This window comes from Diuraphis noxia, unplaced genomic scaffold, assembly GCF_037042655.1.
Source record: "Diuraphis noxia isolate RWA-SAM2 unplaced genomic scaffold, SU_Dnox_SAM2 contig0003, whole genome shotgun sequence".
In the NCBI taxonomy this organism is placed as follows: domain Eukaryota; kingdom Metazoa; phylum Arthropoda; class Insecta; order Hemiptera; family Aphididae; genus Diuraphis; species Diuraphis noxia.
In genome coordinates, this window is record NW_028301713.1 from 24964187 (window position 1) to 24986993 (window position 22807).

The window sequence follows — 22807 nt, forward strand, 5'->3', positions numbered from 1 at the left end:
TTTTTTATTTCTAAAATATAAAACCAACTCGTATATTATCTGTTTGTAAATAATTTTTAAATTTGATGATTATCATTTTTAAAGGGAAATATAAATGTATTATATAAAGCACATTGTATATATGGGAAAAATTTTGCTGATATATACACTTTATATTCCTAGTGAATATTATGCAAAGTAGGTAGTCACTGAAAGTATCTATATATTGGTTATGCACTATTCGGATATACGTCTTGTTTATGGCTATGAATAATAGGTAAAGTACATTATTGTGACCTATATTTAGGATAGAAGAACGCACTAAAATCTTATATTTACATAATTATATGTATCTGTTAAGTTATTTAAACTACTTTGTTGATCTAAAATGTCTTATACAAGTATTGTAGTTTTTATATTTTATATTCTAATAATTTTTTTTTTTTTTTTTGCTGTGTTGCTTCCTTAGTCAATTAAGAAATAACTAAAAAAAACTAAATTCACGACACACTGCAATGACTATTTTGTTGTTTAACAATAAATTGTTCCATTTCTTTTGCTGTAATGCAGAAATTAATAAATATTAATTAATAATTATTTGATTATAATTTTGGATCCTTAGGACTATAATATATTGAATTTTGATTATGTTTCAATTCTTCACGCACCTACTTGTAATAGATATTATACTTAATAATTTAAATATTATTTTCAAGGCTAGAATTCAAATTACCTAATTTTAATAAGTTTTAGAAATTTTTTATTTAATAATCATATAATGCTCAACTTCAACTGTAGTCAAAAAATAAGTCAAAAACATTGAAGGCCTATAAATTTATATAATACGAGTTAGATATATATTTTAAAGTTAAACCTACTATATAGCCATATGGGTACAGGCAACAGGCATACTAGCATATTAATACATTTATTAAATAAAATGTATAACTATGTATTTTATATAGTATAAAGGAATATAATATTATTTAATTCCTGAATATTATAATTAATTATCTATAGTCATTTAAAAGTGTGTATAATTACAGTTATTATATTAGGTACATATTTTTATAAGAAGAGTATCTTAAAATTAATAATAATTTGAAAACGATATATGATGTATAGAAATAGAATTATTATTAAAATAAAAGAGTGCAGCTTAAAATCATTTTTTTAGAACAACATATGATTTAATAATTGATTTGAAACTTATGTTATACATATCCAGCTTCGAGTTTAGTGAACGATATATCTATATCCTGTATAGTGTCCGGTTTTTTCTTTAAACCAATTTCTATTAATTTTTACCATTTTTGCTTACAAAATATTTTTCATTTTGGCATTTATTACGTTGCATATAAATCGTGTTAAATCATTTAATAACTCAAATAAAAATATAAATAAACAAAAATGATTATAAAATATTTAGTTAACTTACAAAGTTATAAAAACTAATACCACATATTCATGTACCTAAATTTGATATCATAAATATAATATTTAAATATTTTTCAGGTGCAGAAATTTACTTTTATAAAGCTTCCAATACAGATTTTTGTACCTTATCAGTGCCTAAATATTTACATTTTTTTTATTGTTTTCATATTATAGAATATAAATATATCATATGTATCGCAGTGAAAATTTTTTAATATTTTTCTAAATAATCGAGAACAACAAACTAAAAAAGCGGGTAAGTCGTGGATGTCGCTCTGCTGTACAGTAGGTTACTGTAATGGATGGGATTAAATTTGAATGCAATGATAGGTATCATTGTACACGAAAAACGATTCTGAACGGAGATGATTTGTCAGTCTAGGATATATTATATTTAAATATTGCCATATATTCTATTTTGAAACAAATAAATTATTTTTCAATTAGGACGCATTTTGAATAAGGCATGGTTAATCAATTTTTCCAAAAACATTGCATGTAGTTATCATAATTCATAATACTTTATATTATCATAGATATACAATATATACATATACCTGGTTTGAGGATAAATAGTTATCGTTACTCTTTTCCTAAAAATTTAAAACTCAACGCTCAAAACATTTTTTCTATAATGACGCTTCAAATTTTCTCAATAGTTATTTGAACAAAATTTTATGGAACTTAGTGTTGTATTTTTAATTCTTAGTTATAAACACAAACAATTTTATGAATTTTCAACTTCAAAATTACTTGCAAATATTCGCGTTTTCGACAGATTTCGTAAAAATTTGAACTATAAACGCTTATAAAAAAAAATTGTGACTTACGATTTTTAATTTTTTTTAGCTACAATAAGAACAACTCATAAGGAACCTTATATTAAATTTTCAAGTTTTTTTGGTCGTCCAACATTTTTTTACCGGCACTTCAAAAAAAGATTCTCAAAAAAATCGAAAATTTCAGTGGTCTATAAATAACTAAAAAAAAGTCAAAAACTTTTGAAAGTTAAACTGTATATAGATATTACTAACATTAACATTTGGTGAAAATTTCAAGTATTTACAGTGATTAGTTTTTGAATTACAACCATATAAAAATATCGATTTGGTCGAAAACTGGTTTTGCGTAAAAATTCCAGTTTTTCTGTCATTTTTTTTTTTGTTTTTCTCGATTTTTTTGAAAACTGTTGGAAAATGTTTACTTTTGACCTCTATAATGCACCAAGAATATTCACTTTTATAAATATAAATAAAACATGCTATGTGTTGCCAGTGGGTGGCTTCTTACTCAATTTTTCATGCCATGTATTCTCTTAACACATAAGCTTATTGTACATTTCTTGTATAGATTGTTTATTTCTAATAAATATAAAAAAAAAAATATTTCACAACATTGGATTTTCACTGGATTTCACATTTTGGTGATTTTCTTATTTTGTTGTAACTCTAAAAGTCTAAAACAAATGACCGCAGATACTTGAAATTTTCACTGAATGTTTATATATGCATTTTATATACATATTTGATAAAATTTTCAAAATATTTAGATTTGTCTTGAGCTGTTTAGTGTTTACTGACATTTTAATTTTTCAACTTTTTTAGTTTTTTTTTCTATAAATATCGATAAAAATGTATTTGTTCGGTAGAAAAGCTTGAAAATTTAATACAAGGCTTCTAACACATTTTAACAATTGCAGCTGAAAAATAAAATAAATTCATGGTCACAATAATTTTTTTTAGAAGGATTCAAAGTTTGAATTTTGACAACATACGTAAAAATCACGAAAATTCATAAATTATTTTATGCTAGAAATTCATAAAAAAAATTCCTTTTATATCTAAGATTTGAAAATGTAATACATGGCTCCTATCATATTTTTACAATAGCAATTGAAAAATAAAAGAAATGCGTAGTCACAATTTTTTTTACAAGCATGCAAAGTTTGAATTTTGACAACATATGTAAAACTCACGAAAATCACGAAAATTCGCAAATTATTTCAAACTAGAAATTCATAAAAAATTTTCTTTTTAAATCTAAGATTTGAAATTTTTTAATGATCTATAATATATCCTAGACAGATAAACCGTCTTCGCTCAGAATCGTTTATCGTATACCATGATATAATATCATTGGATTCGAATTTAATTCCATCCATTACAGTAACCCACGTCTTGTAACCTGTCTGTACAGCAGAGCGACATCCACGACTTACCCGCCTTTTTTTAATTATTGATATTAAAGAATAGCGTATAGAGTTATCGGAAAATTTTTTTTTTTTAATGTTTTATACCCGACAAACTACCAACAGAGTTCCATTTTACCGTATTACAATTACTGCCAATTTTTTACTCCATAAACCTACATTAATAGGTATTTATAAAGTAAGCATATCTACATGGTTGTGTCAACAATATTATTATATAATAAATATATTTATACCCCCATAATCAGGAGCATGCTCATTGGGGGGGGGGGGGGGGGCGAGAGTGTCATATCCAGATATACTTTCCCTTTGAATTATTTTTATTTTTTTAAATAATATGCATTATATGTATTGTTAATATTATTATACATATTATATTTTAAAACTCATGTTAACACATTCTAGTATCCTCAGCTGCATATACTACTATAGATATAGCCCCTCACAATTGTATCTTAATAAGTGCGTAGTTTTGTTAAATAGGTATATAAAATTATGTAAAAATATATTTTCAAGACAACTGTTGTAAAAGAAAACTGTTATGCTTGTTAATCATCCATATTATAGTCTTGTTAACCGTAATATAATGTGTATTTAACATTTTAATTTAAGCATATAGCTTTTATTTTAGTGCCTATTATTAATCTTATTATTTTCAAATATCAATGATAATAAGTATTTATTTAAAATTAATTTTTGTGAATAAATAGTTTAGAAATAGTAGTGTAGAAAAAACGATTTATGTTGGAACTTAAAACGTTTACTAGGATAATGAATATATACCGAGTGGGTGTAACGTCGTGCCTTGGAGATATGAATTAGATTGTTCCGCCAATGAATGATAAAAACCTTAATTTATCCCCCCACACGAAATCATTATTAAACTGGTCGATATAGTTAAAGGATGACAAACTGTGTGCTTGTTCTGTATTCGTTTAGTTGATCTAAGCGCAAACGTTTGGTAACATCTATTATATGTACTTAATGTTAAATCACAAGGTAGTAGTGTAGTATAATACGTTACAAACTTAAACATTTGACACCATCAATCGCATGCGATCTTTACGCTCAGGCTGATGTATTTGTTTTCTATTTCTATAACAGAAAAATGAATTTAAACAGACGTTTGAAATCGTGAGTACATATATATTATATATAATATCATGAAATATTTTTTACATTTTCAAAAGTTAACTAGTATAAGTTTATAACGTAGCCACTAATAGTTGTTTTTATATAAGTATTGTGTCAACTTTTACATATAAGTAATTTAACTATAATGCATTAAAAACGGTTTTATTGAAAAAATTTCTCGGATACGTTACTTGAGGTATTAAGAAGATGTTAAACTGGCATTTGTTGTCTATCCGCCTTACAACTTAAAAATGCGCAACATACTAAATTTACGCTCAGCAGATCATGCATAGCTTCGTTAGCACAAAAATTAGAGTGAATCGAAACTATTATGAAACATAATGGTAAGGACATATTATTATCAGTGGTTTGTATATATGTGGATTATTTACGATAGTTCAATTTGTTAACAAGTTTCACGTATATAAAATAGCATAAATTAAAAATGCTCATAATTCACTTAAAAACTGAAATATCGTAAATAACCCACATACAAAATTACAAACACATATAATGTTCTTGCCATCATGTTTCATAAAAGGTCAGTTCACTCTAATTTGTATATAGAAAAATAAATAATTTTAATATATTTTTAACGAAGCTACACGCGTGATCTGCTGAGCGTAAATTTGGTATGTTGCATACTATTGTAAGACGGAGACAACAAATGCTAGTGTTATGACTTATTAATTATTATTGTGTATTTTTAGTAGGTATACATATATGCTTTAACTAATGTAACTTTTACATTTATACCTACAGTAGAGCCTTGATAGTCCGAACCCCCGATAATCCGGTGAACACGGTGATCCGGACGGCAAAATTCCATTTGTTCGTAAATAAATTTTACGAGAATTCTTGCAACCCAATTAATCTATAAAATATTGTTATCGACAAATACAATTTCGTCATTTTTATTACCTACTGTTCCTAGTAAAGACTAATACATGTATGTAGGTACATAATAAATCGATGCTTCTTTCAAAGTTTCTCCTTCAAAAGCTGCGAATGCACTGAGTACTGTATTGCAATGGGCGGAAGATGAGAACATGTATAGTACTGATATTTTGTTGGTACGTTGATTAAGGGAACTCGCTTTTGAAATTAAAATTAAAAGTATTATTCAGAAAAAAATTACCGACTACAGTAGGTCTACACATTATTATAAACATTTTTTTTTGTAATTCATTAGTTTAGTTTTAATTTAATTTAATTATTATTCTTGTAATTTAAAATGCAATAAATATAAAGATAGTGAAATTCAAAATAAAATCTTAGTAATTTGAGTAGGTAATTTTGAAAAACCTCCGGTAATCCGGAAAAATCGATAATCCGGGCGATGCTCGGTCTGAATTCGTCCGGACTATCGAGGATCTGCTGTAATTGTATTTTTATGTAAACAAATCTTTAATTTCACTTTCTACGTGTAAAAATATTAAGTTGATATTTTTTAAACGTATTGCTATTATAAAATCCCCTTAACTATACTTATACTTATATTACATAAATAACTATTAAAATGTTTACCTAATTGATTTTGTTCATTAATTTTGCTATTGTTATTATTTATTAAGGTTTATTATTGTAGTAGGTACTTATCTATTATTACATACGTACCTAACAACGTAACTAACTATAAATTAACCTTACACTTAAATACCTTATATTTTTAATGGATACCTAGGTATCACTATCTTTACTCACATACTTTTTATTTTAACTTTTGAGTGTTCAAACTGTTTTACTACATCAAATCGGATATTATATGTTATACGTATTTAATGGTACGATTTTCGGATACAAATCCTTTGACATTTTTATTATTAATATTTAGAATAAATTAGTACATTTGTCACATTCTTTAAAAATAATTATACCTACTGGCTACTAGGAACCTACTTAAACTAATGTCTAATATTATATGAATATAGGTAGCATTTAATATAGTAATAGGTCATTCATGATAAATAATATTTTTTAATAATAATGTTTTATTTATATTGTAACTAAAATTCATCATTGACAATGAATATAACCTTAAAATATCTAAGTTTATATTATTATTTGTGTCCAATTACAAGATAGATATTTCTACAATAACGCATATTCTGTTCCTAAGTACTAGTGCCGCGGGAGTGATATCCGTTTTTTGTATCTCCTGCAGCTCAAGTGCTTATCAACGGGAAACAGCACACCGACCCTACATTATTTTTTATCATAATATTAAAATGTTTGTATATGTGTGTAATGATATTATTTTAGTTATAAATATCGGGTCTGTAAGTTAGTAAGTTGTAACCTATGTAATATGTACACAAGATGGCCTATATAATTATAATTATTATACATAATATAATATATTATATAATAATATGTTATATTGTTTATTGTTATATGTATAATGATGTGTATCAGTGTCACAACCAGTATATTTCAAGAGGTGGGGAGAGGTCTATACTTCTATGAACATTAGAGAATTATTCTACTTAAGGAAAAAAATCTGATGTTAACGTAGTAATAATAAGAATAACACAATCCAAGGGGGGGGTCCAAACCCAGACCCCCCCATTTGGTTGTGCCACTAATATATACACAGTACGTGTATAATGTATTAATGTGCACCTATTATTATTTGCTAATAATAATATATAGTAATAGGTAGGTATGTAATATGTACTTATTAAACATTTTATATAGGTACCTACCTAATATAATATAACAAAAAAGTCGAACTGCAAAAGTCAAGAACTGATAAATATAGTATAGCCAATCATATTGTTTATAAAATGTATAAATTATATTGTGTTATATGTATATTGTATACAATATACAGAATAGTTTGCCGATCATCCTAAGCTCCATTTTATTGAAATTTTTTAAATATACTCAAAGATCTTATTTTTTTTTTTTTTTTATATATATGATGTTATTTATGGAGTATCCCTGTGGTGACACAAATGTACGTTTATCAAATAAGAATATCACTTATTTTTTACTGTAAATTATTTAGTGGATATTTTTGTTATTACAAAATTTTAAGAACTTAATTTAAAATTTGAACAAGTATAGTGTATCAGAAGTAAGTAAAATGTTGATGCTAAATATAAAAGCCCTTAAAAATGGTTACACATAAAAACAAAGGGCGCCCGGGAATTGGGCCACAATTCACCTTTTTCTCCAAAGTTGATTGAGCGATTGGGCCACTAAAATTTTATATTTATAATAGGAAGACCCGGTGATTGGGCCACTATTACATTTTAAATTGTAATAAAATAATATTTAAGAGGATGTCAGCGCACTATTTTTCTCTCTCTGGTCCACGCGCAACATAAACAAAACGCATTTGCGCAGAATCATTTTTTCTATGAATTTACAACATTATTTTGTTTATTTTGAAAGTCAAATACAAAGTCGAATAACAATAAAATATAAAATCGATGTCATTCCCTCAAAAATATTATTATCTATCTTTTTTGTATAATGGGTGATTTTACTCTACGATTACTTAAAAATACTATAGAAAAAATGATTCTGCGTAATGTGTTTTGTGTATGTTATTACGCGTGGGCCAGAGAGCCTTTGTATTATATTTTTATGTACCTATTAGAAAATATTTTTTCATATTATTTATTTTTTGACTAACTTTATGGTAAAATAAGTATTGGCATTCTTTATAAAAATTATTTCATATTTGACTAATTTTATGGACGTTGTTGTATATTAAATTAGGTAAATCTGTATGGAAGTATTCAAAAAAAATATTAATTATTTGACGAATTGTATTTTTGTATGTTGAAACAATAATAATTAGTTATAATAAACATTATATATTCGTATTAATAGTATATTTTGTGTGCTATACTTGGATGATCTCCAGGTACACTTTAAAAAATATAGTTTTAATTTGTGGCCCAATCCCCGGGTAGTAAAATGTAAATAAATATTTTATACGAAACAGGTAGTTAAAATGTGGCCCAATTCCCGGGCGCCCAAAACAAAGTACCTATATGTAATAACTAATAATATAGATTCTATTATTTATTATACTTTATTACTTTGATTTTTAGAAATTAATAATTTTTAGTTAAATTAATATTATTTATAATGACATTGTTATCCTAAAATTAACCGTGATGCTAGAAAAGTTGGACTGTTTTGAAACCGGTACACACACGCGGTGCCGCTGTACACAGCATTTTAGATTATTTAGACGAGTATTGGATGTTTAGATAGGTACCTACTAAATCTGCAGATAATCTATAATTGCTGTAGCCGAAAGTATCAAGTTTAATTATTAATTATTAATTTACCTACTGCCGTTGTGGTAATTAATAGTAATAATATCTGAATATCTGATACTATCTACTCAAACTTAATTAAATATTTATGTGTAATTTCATATGATTTTGAACTTGAAATGACTATAAAAAAAAATATGTTAATATATTTTTTAGATCGAATGAACTAATTACGCGGAAGCTTGTTTTAAATATTTAATCCTAAGCTATAAAAGTTAAACGTTTTATAAATTTTTATCAGCTAAATAATTTGTACATTTTTAATTTAGTACATATTGTCAAAATTTGAACTTAAGATTCTTAAAAAAAAATCATGCTTAAGTAATTTTAATGTTTTTTAACTACCATTGTGATAATATATTAGGAGTCTTGTATTAAATTTTTAACTTTTTTACCCTACGAATAAAATGTTATTGATATTTATAGAAAAAAATATAAAAAATTGTAAACTGAAAATATTCGTAAATAGCTTTAAATAAGTCAAAATATTTAAAAAATTTCAAGTAAAACCGATTTAGAGTAAAAAATCCCGTTTTTCCTTAATAATTTATTTTTGTTTTTGTTTTTCTCGTACCTTTGAAAACTAGGGGAAATTTAAAAATTTGACCTCCCTAACGTTCCAACTACATTCACTTTATCATTGGAAAATCTACCAAAGTCGAAAATCGAAGCATTATTTCGACAATGTACTAATGTGTACAAAAAAAAAATAAAAAAAACACATAAATGTAAAAACAATGCAAACGTCGCTTCACTTAGACTTGGACTTGCCTTTGTTGGACGGCCTAAGGCCTATATAGAGCTCCAGGCTTTGCCTTTTCTCTCGCTTCACTTAGAATCTAAAAATAAATAAAATAAATTATTACCGTAAGACTTAAGTTTAGGCGCATTACTCGTTACACATGTTTTTGCGCGAGCTGTATCATTGACTCCGATGGATGTAATAATGATCACATTTTTCATTCTGTAATTTTCAAGTACAGATTGTCAGATTCAGTTAAAATTATTAATAGATGTTAGGTAATACTTTGATTTTCGTGTTAATTTAATAGGTACTTGAATGTGGCGTAATCTAGCGGTTGCATAGAGATGCTATTCGATCGTGGGCGGAACGGCGAGAGAACATTCCAACTCAATATTATAATTATTTCTTCATATTGTATTAATTTTTAGAATTCATTATTTTTTTTTCAAATTAAAATGTACCTATTTGTATGCCTACGTTGATAATTAGCACAATTATACTGGTACATTTTATCGTTCGAATGTGAGGCATTTTAATATGTCGCAATATTTTGAGTAGGTAGTTATAATACAATTCGCTAGTGCCCATCGGTCGTCATTAACTACTTAGGTATCTAGAAATTAGTTATATTTTAATTTCATTGTGACACTATTTTAAACTCTCGTATATTGATGCAGCGCAGGCTCAAAACGTCATTAATTCGACCAGAGACAGTTGTTGAAAGACCTATTCCCTTGCTGCCCACTTCCCGAACAGTACAATAAATTATTATTATTAATCACCAAACCGACAAACAAATAACAATTAGCAGAGTGGGATAATAACATCATCATTATCGTCGCGTCGTTACTCGTAGCGTAATTGCGTAATATCATAATTTTCGGTTTCGGAGGTTTTTTTTTTATAATAAAAAAATCATTATCATTCGGACGTGGTCGATGTTGTTTTATTTTTGTGACAGGGAACTCCGATTGGACAACAACAGCTGTTGATAAAAAAAAATATGTGATAACTATTATACGTCTATGCCTGACATTTATCCACTATTCAGTGTTCCTAAGAAAGTAAGAACAATAATTGATCAACAAATCCTGCAAGCTGTATTAATTATTTTCGAGACTATTTACCGCAGGTAAACTGCGTTTTTTTTTTATCTATAACAGGAACCATAGACAAGTATACTGACAGGAACTATGTTCACCTATTAAACCTTGTGTTATACGATACAGATTTTATTATTTCATTTAATAGGTCCATAATATTATTATAATTTTATGTGTTTTGGACATTCAAAACAGTTTCTTTGCAAAGTGACTCAATTGATATTTATAAAATGATAAGCTTATAAATTAAATACTTCAAGTCTTCAACGCTATTGAATTCATTGATTGAGTAAATCGCCTAGTTAAGATCTTACAAAAATGGAAAACTCAAATATCAGCCAACGTTCATCTTCCTGCAATCAAGAACCATCTGAGTAAATTTATTATGTTTGATTATTAGAGGTGGAATGAACTACTTGATGTTACCAATTTAAATATGTTCTTATATGAACTTAATTAATAGTAGATAATGTACATCAAATAAAACTCAAAGACACTAGTCATTTATTAATAATGTTTGATTAATAATTTAAATAATGTAAGTATTCATTTTGATTGGTTCTGTTTATATCCATACTGTTTATTTCATAAAAAGCTTTTCATGTTAAGCGTACTCATCATATAACCTAGCATTAATTGTATATCGTTCATTCTATCTCTGATATTAATGTAGTGTAAAATAATGTTTCAATATGTTTATCACTCTATTCTAGGCCGAAACATTGTTGGGTTTGTTTTGGTACTGATGATGATGACTATGAAAATAACAGAGATTGGGTGTCACCATGCAAATGTCGCGGTTCTACACGATGGGTAATTTTTCTTAATATTTAATTTACATAATAATTGTTGTGCCAAAATAGTTATCATGTAGTACTGTAATGTATGATTTACTGACTACATTTGAGTGTTAATTATAATATTATTATAGTCAAATAGACTAAAATATTGTAATACTGAGATATTGCTTTTTAATATTAAATAATTTTTTATAAATATATTGTAAAAACTAAATAATGGAGGTTTTGAGTAGCTGTTTCTGCAGTGTTGATTACTTAAAAGTAATTAATGTAAATATGGTATATTTTATATTTTACTATAAGAATAATGTATTAAATGCATTATCCAAAGCCTCCATAAGAACAGATCATGTATTATAAGCTGAATAAAATATAAAAATATAATTATATTAATTAATTAAATGTTAATCTAGAATGCCTTGTGTCCCAAACGATCATATTTTTGGATTGAATTTACATGTAGGGACAAAAATTAATATATATATATTATATATGTATAATGAATACTATACTAAAATTGAATTATTTGACGTTCATTTGATACCTCTAAAAATCAAATATCCCTAGATTTAGTTAGCTAGGAATGTCTTATGTTTAAAATAAAAATAAAAATAAAGATACCTCTAAATACCAGAATTTTATCAGATTTCTCCCAAACTATAAAATTTGTAAATCCATATTGATAACCAACAATACTTTATAGAGAACCCAATATGTTCTTTGGCAATACATATTAAATTCTCTTCATCAATACTTCATTTTAAATGAAAATTTTTGTTTAATACATTGCTGTGTAACTACCGGCAGTTCTTTGTAATTCTCAAATTTTATTTGTGTATGACCTCCAGCGCCTATAGTTGATAATTAGGTATTACCACACCAGATAACGGCAAAAGCAGAGTGAAATAGCGATCAATCATTATAATTTTTAAATGTAATGAACATATTTTTTATATTTTTTAAAATTAATAGTTAATACAAATTTGGAATGACAATGACAAACAAAAACATGATTGTTTTACCGATAATACATATTTGATTGACTGCCATCAGTCCCACAGTAGTCAGCATGTTAAATAATCCCATTTTGATTAGTTTAAATAATTTAACCACATTGACAATTAATTTATAAGATGAGTTTTATTGAAGAATAGAATGATAGAACTATCATAAAAAAATACTATCTAATTGAATGTAGGCGAGTATCAAATGATTGTCGGGTCATTCAAGGTTTCTTTCCTGTCACGGTAATAAGGATGCCGCTTATCATTTTCTATACACAAAACAAACTATATTATAGTAGACATTTTTATATCAATTAATGTTTTATGTACCTGCGATTTATTCAATCAAACTATAATAATAATGTATTTTCAACCATAGTATTGGTTCACACAAGTAAAATTGTTGTTTTAGGTTCACCAGAGTTGTGTTCAACGTTGGGTTGACGAAAAACTGAAAGAAAATCTTAGTGTTAAAGCACATTGTCCACAATGCCATACACAATATATTATTGTATATGATGAAGTCAGTAAGTGGTCCAACTTTTAGAAATAGAATTAATGGTAGTTAAAACTTTATGGGAATAAAATAACTTCAAGTTTAAAGAATTTTTTTTTTGAACTATAAATTTTTTTTTTCTTCAATTCAATGTTTGTATAATATATTTCTAATAGAAAAAATATTTTACATTACCTGAAGTATAAATATTCTGTTTTGGATAATTTTCACTTTAATATAAGAATTTTTAATCTTAACCTGCTAAATTTAATAACTTGACTAAACATTTTTAATTGTCATAAATAGTAAGATATGAAAAAAAAACTGCTATCAAAACATGTAATATTCTTTATTATATTTGATTATTGTAAGTATGTTTTAGTTAATTATTTTTTATGTTTTACCATTTTTCAGATTACTTAGTTCGATTTTTAAACAAACTTGATAAGACAGCTAATCAGCTATGTCCTTTTTTGGCAGCTGGTGTTGTGGTCAGCACTCTATATTGGTCAGCAGCTTCTTATGGAGCAATAACGATGATGCAGGTTAATTAATTTTGATTAGTTAGATTATTTATTTATATAGAAGTTAGAAATGAAGATTTTTTTAGGTAATGGGTGAAAGAGAAGCTATAACAATGATGGAGAATACAGATTCATATATGTTACTCTTGGTTTTGCCATCAATACCCCTCAGTCTAATTTTAGGCAAAACGATCAATTGGGAAGAAACCTTGTTGTTATTTGTGCAGAGATTTACCTCACAACTACCCTTGTTAAGAACCATCATGCCTTCGTTTTTGTAAGTCATTTCTACTTAACTTATGTTTATAATGGTTTAATTATTTGATTATTAATTGCATTTGTATTGATTTTTAGATGTGAACCTGTTAACAGTTCAACGAGTACAGTCCAATTCAATTCAGTCGTTAATCCAACAACTACTCTTTGTGCTGCACTTTTGTTGCCAACTACTGCCACAATAGTTGGAAATTTATTATTTAACAATAGTTCATATTCATATTTACAAAAAACTTTATTGGTAAGTGTTTTATAGTATTTAATGAATATTAATACTCGTGTTCATTAAGTTCATTTATAATATTTTTTTCTATTTCAGGGTGGGTTAGTGTACATTGCAGTAAAAGGAGCATTCAGAATATACCAAAGACAACACAATATTATAAAAGAAAGAACACGTAAAGTAATTGACTATCCCGAAATTGATACTGAAGGAAATAATTAGAAATCCATACCATAATCCAATACTTGTTTACATCACTTAAAATACATAACATCTTAATATTGTAAATAAATATATAAACATATTATATATTATTTTTTTTAGATTGATTGTATTTAGTAAGAAATTGTAAAAAAAAATTAAACTTAATTTTAAAATAATCAACTATCAAACACACCAATGTTTATACATTTAGCCTAAAATGAATTATACCATATAATGTAAAGTATAAATATTGTTATTAAATAAAATATTTTACTATAAACAGTTGCTCATAAAAAATATACTTAATGCATACCTAAAATTTTAAATGTATTGTAAAATAGTTTAAATATATATAAACTAACCTATACATTTTACGTATATAAATGTATTGGTAATTAATAATTATTTATGAATAATTTAGGCCACGCGATGTCAACATTTTTGTAGAATATTTATTTATATTTTCTAACTCATACTCAGCGTAAAGCATCGAAATTTCAAACTTTAACACAATAATAATATATTGTATAGTGAAAAATACTTAAAAATATAATAATATTGTTTAAACAATTTTTTTGAGTTTTTTTAAGTCATAATTATTAATTCCAATCATACTTATAACATAAATTTTCAATAGGTATTTCTTATCATTAAAAGTCAATTTATATTCATAATCAAGATAAAAATTTACTTACAACTGTTACTAGGTAATAAAAAACAACCAGTCTATAAGATTAATGTATACCCCTTGCAGCAAACATCCTTTTAAGTAAGTATATATGGATGTCCAATTTAAATATTCATAAAGTTTTGAGTACAATAGTTAGTGCCGTTGACTGGATATAGTCATACAAGACTACTCAAAAGCTTTTTTGATGCATATGTAAAAGGAAAAAAATAGATGACAATGTCTTGGTGACCAACGGATAACAAGAAGATTATTAATAGAATTTGGGTACCTTAGGAGTTAAGAATAATTCTTTGTTCATTGTTTTGAGGTATAATATAAAGACAGTTATAAATTTACCATTAGATGACTAGAAGCAATAAAATAAATATATCAAACTTCTTCAAAAATAAGAAAAATTTTAGGGAATGATGTATGAAGAAAAGTGGGAATTATTTTGGTTAGAAGAAGTAGCTTGAGCGTTGAGTCTTGAGTGATAGTTTATTGGAATTGGGAAATGTAGTAGGCTTAAGAAAGTTAACTTTGGTTTCAAGAGCAGAAGTGACACGTTATCGTCAAGTTTGACTAGTTGAAGATTTGCCTGTAAATAATCTGACTGGTACTACCTAGTAGATATGTTAATTTTAATTAAAACTTTGGAAATTCAATTTTATATCTATTTATAATGTAAAATTGATTCATGAAAATTATTTACCATATAACAATTTATAATTATTATACAGTTATATAAAGCCATACCGGTATATATAGACCTATAGAAATATAATATAATATAAAGTACCTATATCAGCATTCAGCAATATTCAGCTTCATCATAGTCAATTTTTTAACCAGTGCTTATTTCCTTACACATTAAAAAAAAAAACTAAAATTATAGAAACTTTGTTCAACATGACAACATTCAATAATGTAGATGGTAATTAAAGAAATGTCTCATACATATCTACAAAAAAAAACATATATTTTTAGGTGAATATTAAAATATGTAAGAACACATTGTGCAAATTATAAAAAAAATGAATTATTCAATGTACATATTGCCTAATTATTTTTGTATAAACCAAGAAATTAAGAAAACATTCAAATAAAATCGGGAAAAACGCAGAACCTATTGTTAAAATGTAATATTAATAATATTAGTAACCGTAGGGCGTAGGTTAACTTGGGCAACTCACACCCACATCAAAAGACTCGCCTTAAATAATCGCTCTCGCCAATTACGTTATCTCCTCACATCACAACACATAAACTTAAAAAACAAGCTCCTACTCAAACCGATCTGGACTTACGGTATCCAACTTGGTGCAGCCAAAATGTCAAACTTAAACAAAATACAAGTCTTCCAATCAAAATGTCTCCGCCAAATAACCAAAGCCTCCTACTACATATGTTTCTAACGACACTCTACAATTCTACGTAGAGATCTAGCCATTCCAACAGTCCAAAACGACGCAAAAATTTTCTACAAACGCACACACTCCAAGTTCCACAGCCATCGTAATTCCCTGATTTCCGAGCTATCCTGCACCAACGCTATTCCTGGTGACCCCAGAAGGCGTCTTAAACGTACCTGGTGTCGTGACCTACTTATCTAGAATTGTATATACCTATACCTCCCCTAATCTTATAATCCCACTGACTCTTGCTAACACTTAAAATCCTAGCCTAACATCCCATTCTTAAGCGCCTCCAATGGGCGGCTTCTTATCTCCTGCCACTCAAGCCATGTCACTTCCATCACATACACTTATTATAAAATAATATTTACAGATGTTGTGTATATTTATTAAATGAATATTGATACAATTTATTGTTCGACTAGACCCACAATAATATTGTAAACGTCCCGACCAAAGAGGGACCTCTGCAGATCACACTATCCTAGATACCTTTTTTTTTTTATAATTATTTTAAACATAAGTTGCCCTTGCCACTAACCTAGACCATCTAAATTTATGGATACACGCAGGTTATTGAGTTTTACTATTTTAACATGGTAAGGTAATATTAATTATTGTGTTTATACAATAATAAAATGGTATTTAGTATTTACTATCTACTTAATAAAATTAGGTATGTTAATTTCTATAATCAGGTAGGTATATATATAATATAGCACATAGGTGATAGGATAAATTGAAAGCATAGGATTATACTATTATGATTAAACCTAACAAAACATTATTATGGAGAATTAAAAACAAATACGTATTTCAGTGGCTAATGGCGATTGTATTTTGTACCCTAGACGTGTTAAAATTATTAGGCGAAGTACCTGATAAAAAGTTACTAACCTATTTAATTAATTTTTTTTTTTTGTTACGTTTATACTACGTAGTTTTTTTCACATAAAAAAAGCAATCGTTTGATAGATTTCACCAAGTGCCAAGTGCCTATGACATAAAATATAAATAAACTGACTCTCGTCAATTCTATTAATTTATTGAAATTCTGATTTTTGGAATTTTTAAATGCTTTGTAAATCGAAGCAGTTTCAAATTCTTGAGTATAATAAGTACTTCAGAAGCGAAAAACGTCCTGCGGTGACACATATTTTAATTTTTAAAATGAAAACGCCGCGTTTTTTATTAAAAAAATAGTGGATAATTTTTTGAAAATTTGTATATAGTATATACCTAATTTAAAATTTTAAAGGATTATATAATTCAATGGTATTATGCAGAAGTATCAAAATAATAAAAATTTTTTTAATTTAAAATAAAGTCAAAACTCAAAATGTATTATTACTGTAAGGAGTGCATTCTAGCGGAAGCGTCATTGCCGTTGATTCAGCGTCTTTTTTCGGTAATAACCACCTAACCTAAAAAGTAAGAACCAGTAAAACAAAATTGAAAATACGAAGTTACTTGCCAACTTGCCGTATTAAGTATTTTACCGATGACGCGGAGGTTTGTTCATTTCGTGGTTCTCACCGTTCTCAGTTTCTCAATTTCTCAGTGAGCTGACTGAGCTGTTGGAATGTCAGAAAAGAACGTCAAAAGTCAAAAACCATTAACCGTGTAATGAAGTAAGTATATAACTTATAATTTCTATTGTTTATTGGCACGAGTTTTTTCCGTGTTGCAATCATAAATGCACACTTTGATTTAAAAATTTTAGTGTTGTCCTAAGGCGCCCGGTGCTTTGTTCTCTAAAAAATGCTTAACGGTAGAATAATGATTCTGTTATATGTAGACTCAACCAAATTTGGTAACTTTTTTGCTTGTTAAATATAGAAATTAATGTTCTATAGACCACTCCGTTTTTCAATATTTTAATTTCTAACTTAATTATATAGCTACAAAACTAATACGATTATTAAGTTTTTTTTAAATTATATAATACCATTATTTGAAATAAAATAAAAAAAAATCTGAGTTCAATGTGTCCTATATGAAGTATTCTACCATGTACATGCCTTATACACCGTATTAACCCTCTTCTAAATAGGTATGAGGATGTAGTTTAGTGAAACTGTAATATAATCAAAGTGGCAACTAACATATATATGTGTGTCAATTATTTTAATTTGTATATTTGGCTTACAATATTTTTACGACAAGCACAGTGGAGGGATACATGGATGGCTTGGTTGGTTTAATTTAGTAGCTAAACAATAACTGTACTTCATGGCATTGGTAGCAGTGGTTAGTCGACTACTAAGTTTCACGTCAGCGTCGTCAGCAGTTATGGTTTAGCTGTTGATCAGGGTCACCTGAAATTGTACGGTAAGATAGGTTTTGGATGGAGGAGTTTCGACGACTTTCTAGGTAGTTAAGGCGGAATGCCTAATGAAATTTAAAAAACCGGCCCTGGGGCCCTGTCATGTTTTTCAAACTTAAACTATGTGGTGTATTATTTTATATCCTATCAATAAATACTTAAAATTGCGCCTCTTATAATGTTTTTATTATTTATTTGTTTTAACAGTGTTACCAAGGCATAGCAATCAATATGGGCTGAATAGAATTTAAGATAGAAGCAAGACGACTGGTCATAATGCACTCATTCTCAAAACTGATCTTTATGATATCTACCTCCAAATATAGTTATGTTAATTAAGTCCTACACTTCGTTTTCATGTGCATACTGCAGAAAATGTAATCGTCCTGTTCTTGTAGCAATTCTACTCCAAGAGCTACCGTTTTTATATGCGTAGACCAAGCATTCTAAGTGTCAATTACCACAGCCTTGGGACAATGCTGGGGCAATTAGATTGCTTGTTCTACGCATATAAAAACGTCTGTTTTTGTCATAAAATTACATCAGAGTACCACTAGTTCAGAACAATTAAATAGTCTGAAGTATGTTCATGAAAACAGATGTGTATTAAGATAAAATTAATGACAGACTTAACAAACCAATGAATAAAAATGTTGTCTATTGTATCAATTAATATTTCAGTAATTGAAATTTCTAAATTTTTAAATGTATTGTCTTGAACTAGTAAGCTAAAATATAGATTATTATTTTTGTTAAGTAAAATTTTGTAATGGATATTTTTTTAATTATTCTTATCAATAAATGCAGACTGTGTTCAAATATATTGTTTGAATTCATTAACTTCTACTTTACCTACCTACTTTTAAAAAGAAACTACAGTGCATTTTCATATGTGATGTCAAATATTAAATATATTCACTTGTTTCTTCACCTGTCTGTAATTACATAAAAATATTAAATTGAATGTCGTTTGTGTAGGGTGGCCAAATATATTTAAATGAATTAACATCTAGATATTTTGAATAAAATGCCTTAATATATAATCTTAATTCTTAATGATAAAATGTAACTTACAAAAATAATAAAATTATCTCTTAGATATTTGATCACAATTTTACAAATTATAAATGTTTTATTATTAGCATTAACTATTGTCTTTTAATAGCATAAAAACAAATTAGTTTTAGAAGTGTTATTTTCCGACTTTAAATAATGAAATACTGGGCCAAAGTATAAAAACCAAAAATAATTTTTTTTTTATTAGGAAAGAGCCCTCGGCAGCATAGGCCGTTGGGCTTACAAAATATGAATAGCTTAAATTAAATATTTACAGTAAGAAACATAAACGAGAGAACTTAATTCTAGATTTTGGATTGAAGGTTTGCTGTTGTGATGAATTGGATGATGTCTGTTATGGCCTTGGGATGATTTTGAAGTATTTCGGAGAGTGATTCGGAAAGGTTGAGGCTTGATCGGATGTTGTGGTATGTGCGGCATTCGGTGAGTAAGTGTTTAATGGTAATTTGGACGCCGCATGTTGGAGGATCTTCTTTAGCCATTAAAAAACTGTGCGAAATTTGAGAGTGCAAAAATAATTTATTGAGACTGACATGAGTGAAATCTTATATCTATAAACAAATAATATACACGTATTCTACTATATGACATCTTATGTTTGATCTTTCAAAACGTCTTGGTCATCGTCTCTATGCAAGTTGTGAACCATTATGAAGAAAAGCAAAAATAACCACGAATTTGGTACATACAAATCAGTTAAAATAATAATGTAGCAGAAACATTTTTTATTTTAATAGATTTATAAGTTGTTTGATACTGGTGAATGTTAGTACCTATATATGTAAAATGTTTTTTTATCAAAATATGACTATAGAATTCATAATTTCTGTTTTATTACATGTCTTTTATAAAATCGATTGGTCATACACTTCATTTTATTCAGCATACATATTATTCAGACTGATCTAATTTCCATTGTGCCAGAGTAGAAGATTATCTGTTCTGATTAGGGTTGCCATACGTCCCGGAAAACCGGGACTGTCACCGGTTTTCGACTTTGTGTCCCGAAAAATGTTTTCGGGACGCGTCCCGGTTTTAGGAAAAAATGTTTGGTGTTTAATTTTGACAATTTTTTTTTCGTATAATAATTAAAATCGAGAGTCAAAATGTTATTGTTAGAGATAACAATTAATTGATAAATCCATAAACTAAATATAAAATAATATCGGGAATATTCGGGGACAACAAACGAGTCGTGTGCACTGTACAGTTTACGTTTTATTTTTATATTCGATCGATAATCAAACGTCCATATCCATACGGGTGATACAGAGGCAGACTAATGACTTTTATATCAGACATCAGTAGAACATACTACATAGGTCGTAGCCTAAATTGTTCGTTTTTATTATTTTATTTGTTATTATGGCCCCAAAAAGAAAATGTCATTTTTGTGACGAATTTAATATTGTTAAATATTATTAAACAATAAATTAAAAAAAAAAGTTTACATTGTTAATTTGTTACAGTAAAGTGTATAAGTTATAACACTATAACCTATTGTGTCATTTTTTTAATACATACCCAATGGCTTATATAATTTAATGATATTTATTTCTAAATGTATTTACTATTTTTTTTGTCTGTCCCGGTTTTGTTTGATGAAATGATGGCAACCCTAGTTCTGATATCTCATGTATTTGACGATTTTTCATCCATTAGTGAAGATCACATGTCTGACATAAATCATGAAAAATTAAGTTTAGGTAGGTACCTAGTACCTACCAACATACTTTTTAATATCAATTAAAATGTATTGAAGGCCATTCGATTTCAGTACTATTGCCTAATACAATTTTAGATAACAATAGACTAGATATTATTATTCTTTATCGAAAACTAAATTAAAAAAATATAATAAATAAATACAGTAATAATTTAATCAAGAATTAATTATATTGGTGAACTATACTAGATTGGGAGGAAGAAAGAAAAACTAATAATAAAAGTGGCTATTTATAGGGAAAGACATCTGTGGACCTTTAAGATGACGTGATACCCGCATATTGTGTTGTCTCTGTCTTACAAGTGCATTATATAGTAAATTTACGTTCAGCAGAACACATGTAGCTCCGTTTGCTTAAAAATTAGAGTGAATTGACCTCTCATAAAATTTAAAGGTATGATTGTTATCTAGTCAACCTCATATGCTTTTTATTATATTTAAATTTTAAAGGAAGTTATGAGTATTTTAAGATGTACAAAAAATGTACAATTTTAAAATACTCATAATTCGTTTTAAATTTGATATAAAATAAAAAGCATAAGGTTGTCTAGATAATAATCTTACCTTTAAATTTTATAAGAGGTCAATTCACTCTAATTTTTAAGTTAACGGAGCTACACGTGTTCTGCTGAACGAAAAATATACCATGTTACGCATTTGTAAGACGGAGACAACACATGCGGGTATCACGTCCTCTTAAGAATCGCAGAAATACCTAAAATACGCAAAAATTAATTAAATTGGTCAATGTTGCTATGACTATGATTAAACTATGAGATAGAAAGTATAAAATCAATCAGCAAAAAAAAATATTAATGTGGTTTACAAGATAGGATACAAGGGCACATGTCTGTGTTATTAATTATTATAATATAAAAGAAAATATATGAGCTTGCAAATTAGGTCAAGTGTATATGTAACAGAAAGAAAAGTAATGGTATGTTAATAGTGAAGAGAACCATCAAATACAATTGTGGAGTATTTGGATCTTCTTAACACTATGTAGATCAGAATGTTATTAACTAAGAAGATCAGTAGGCCATAGATATAAAAAAAACTAGTTTATATAGGTCTATGCTTTTAGCAAACCATTATTTAATATTATGCCAAACCATGATACATAATATGATGTACCAATATTTAAAAAAAACTAAAAATAAA

At 27.3% G+C, this 22807-nt stretch overlaps 1 protein-coding gene and 1 long non-coding RNA gene across 4 annotated transcripts; both read left to right on the forward strand.

The window, feature by feature from the left end:
- The first annotated feature begins 4591 nt into the window (after window positions 1-4591).
- On the forward strand, window positions 4592-14714 carry LOC107164694 (E3 ubiquitin-protein ligase MARCHF5-like). Of its 3 annotated transcripts, none has more exons than XM_015512610.2 (8): window positions 4592-4759; window positions 11101-11279; window positions 11619-11718; window positions 13122-13236; window positions 13620-13750; window positions 13816-14006; window positions 14084-14246; window positions 14325-14714. In XM_015512610.2, exons 2-8 carry the CDS (start codon window positions 11224-11226, stop codon window positions 14448-14450), a joined length of 882 nt encoding a protein of 293 aa, XP_015368096.2. In that variant the 5' UTR covers window positions 4592-4759; window positions 11101-11223; the 3' UTR covers window positions 14451-14714. The 3 variants fall into 3 exon arrangements, with proteins under 3 accessions (XP_015368096.2, XP_015368094.2, XP_089079090.1); XM_015512608.2 differs by lacking the exon at window positions 4592-4759 and adding an exon at window positions 9549-10934 and having other exon boundaries at window positions 11054-11279; XM_089222964.1 differs by lacking the exon at window positions 4592-4759 and having other exon boundaries at window positions 9549-11279.
- Window positions 14715-17208: 2494 nt separating this feature from the next.
- On the forward strand, window positions 17209-19664 carry LOC149057115 (uncharacterized). The gene is made up of 2 exons (XR_016190937.1): window positions 17209-18148; window positions 19051-19664. It is a non-coding gene; the product is annotated as an uncharacterized LOC149057115 (long non-coding RNA).
- The last annotated feature ends 3143 nt before the right edge of the window (window positions 19665-22807 follow it).

Coding starts and splice junctions, on each gene's coding strand:
- LOC107164694 (XM_015512610.2), top strand. CDS start 11,224: ATGGAAAACTCAAATATCAGCCAACGTTCATCTTCCTGCAATCAAGAA. Junction 11,719..13,121: donor GTCGCGGTTCTACACGATGG/GTAATTTTTCTT, acceptor TTGTTGTTTTAG/GTTCACCAGAGTTGTGTTCA. Junction 13,237..13,619: donor TATTGTATATGATGAAGTCA/GTAAGTGGTCCA, acceptor ACCATTTTTCAG/ATTACTTAGTTCGATTTTTA.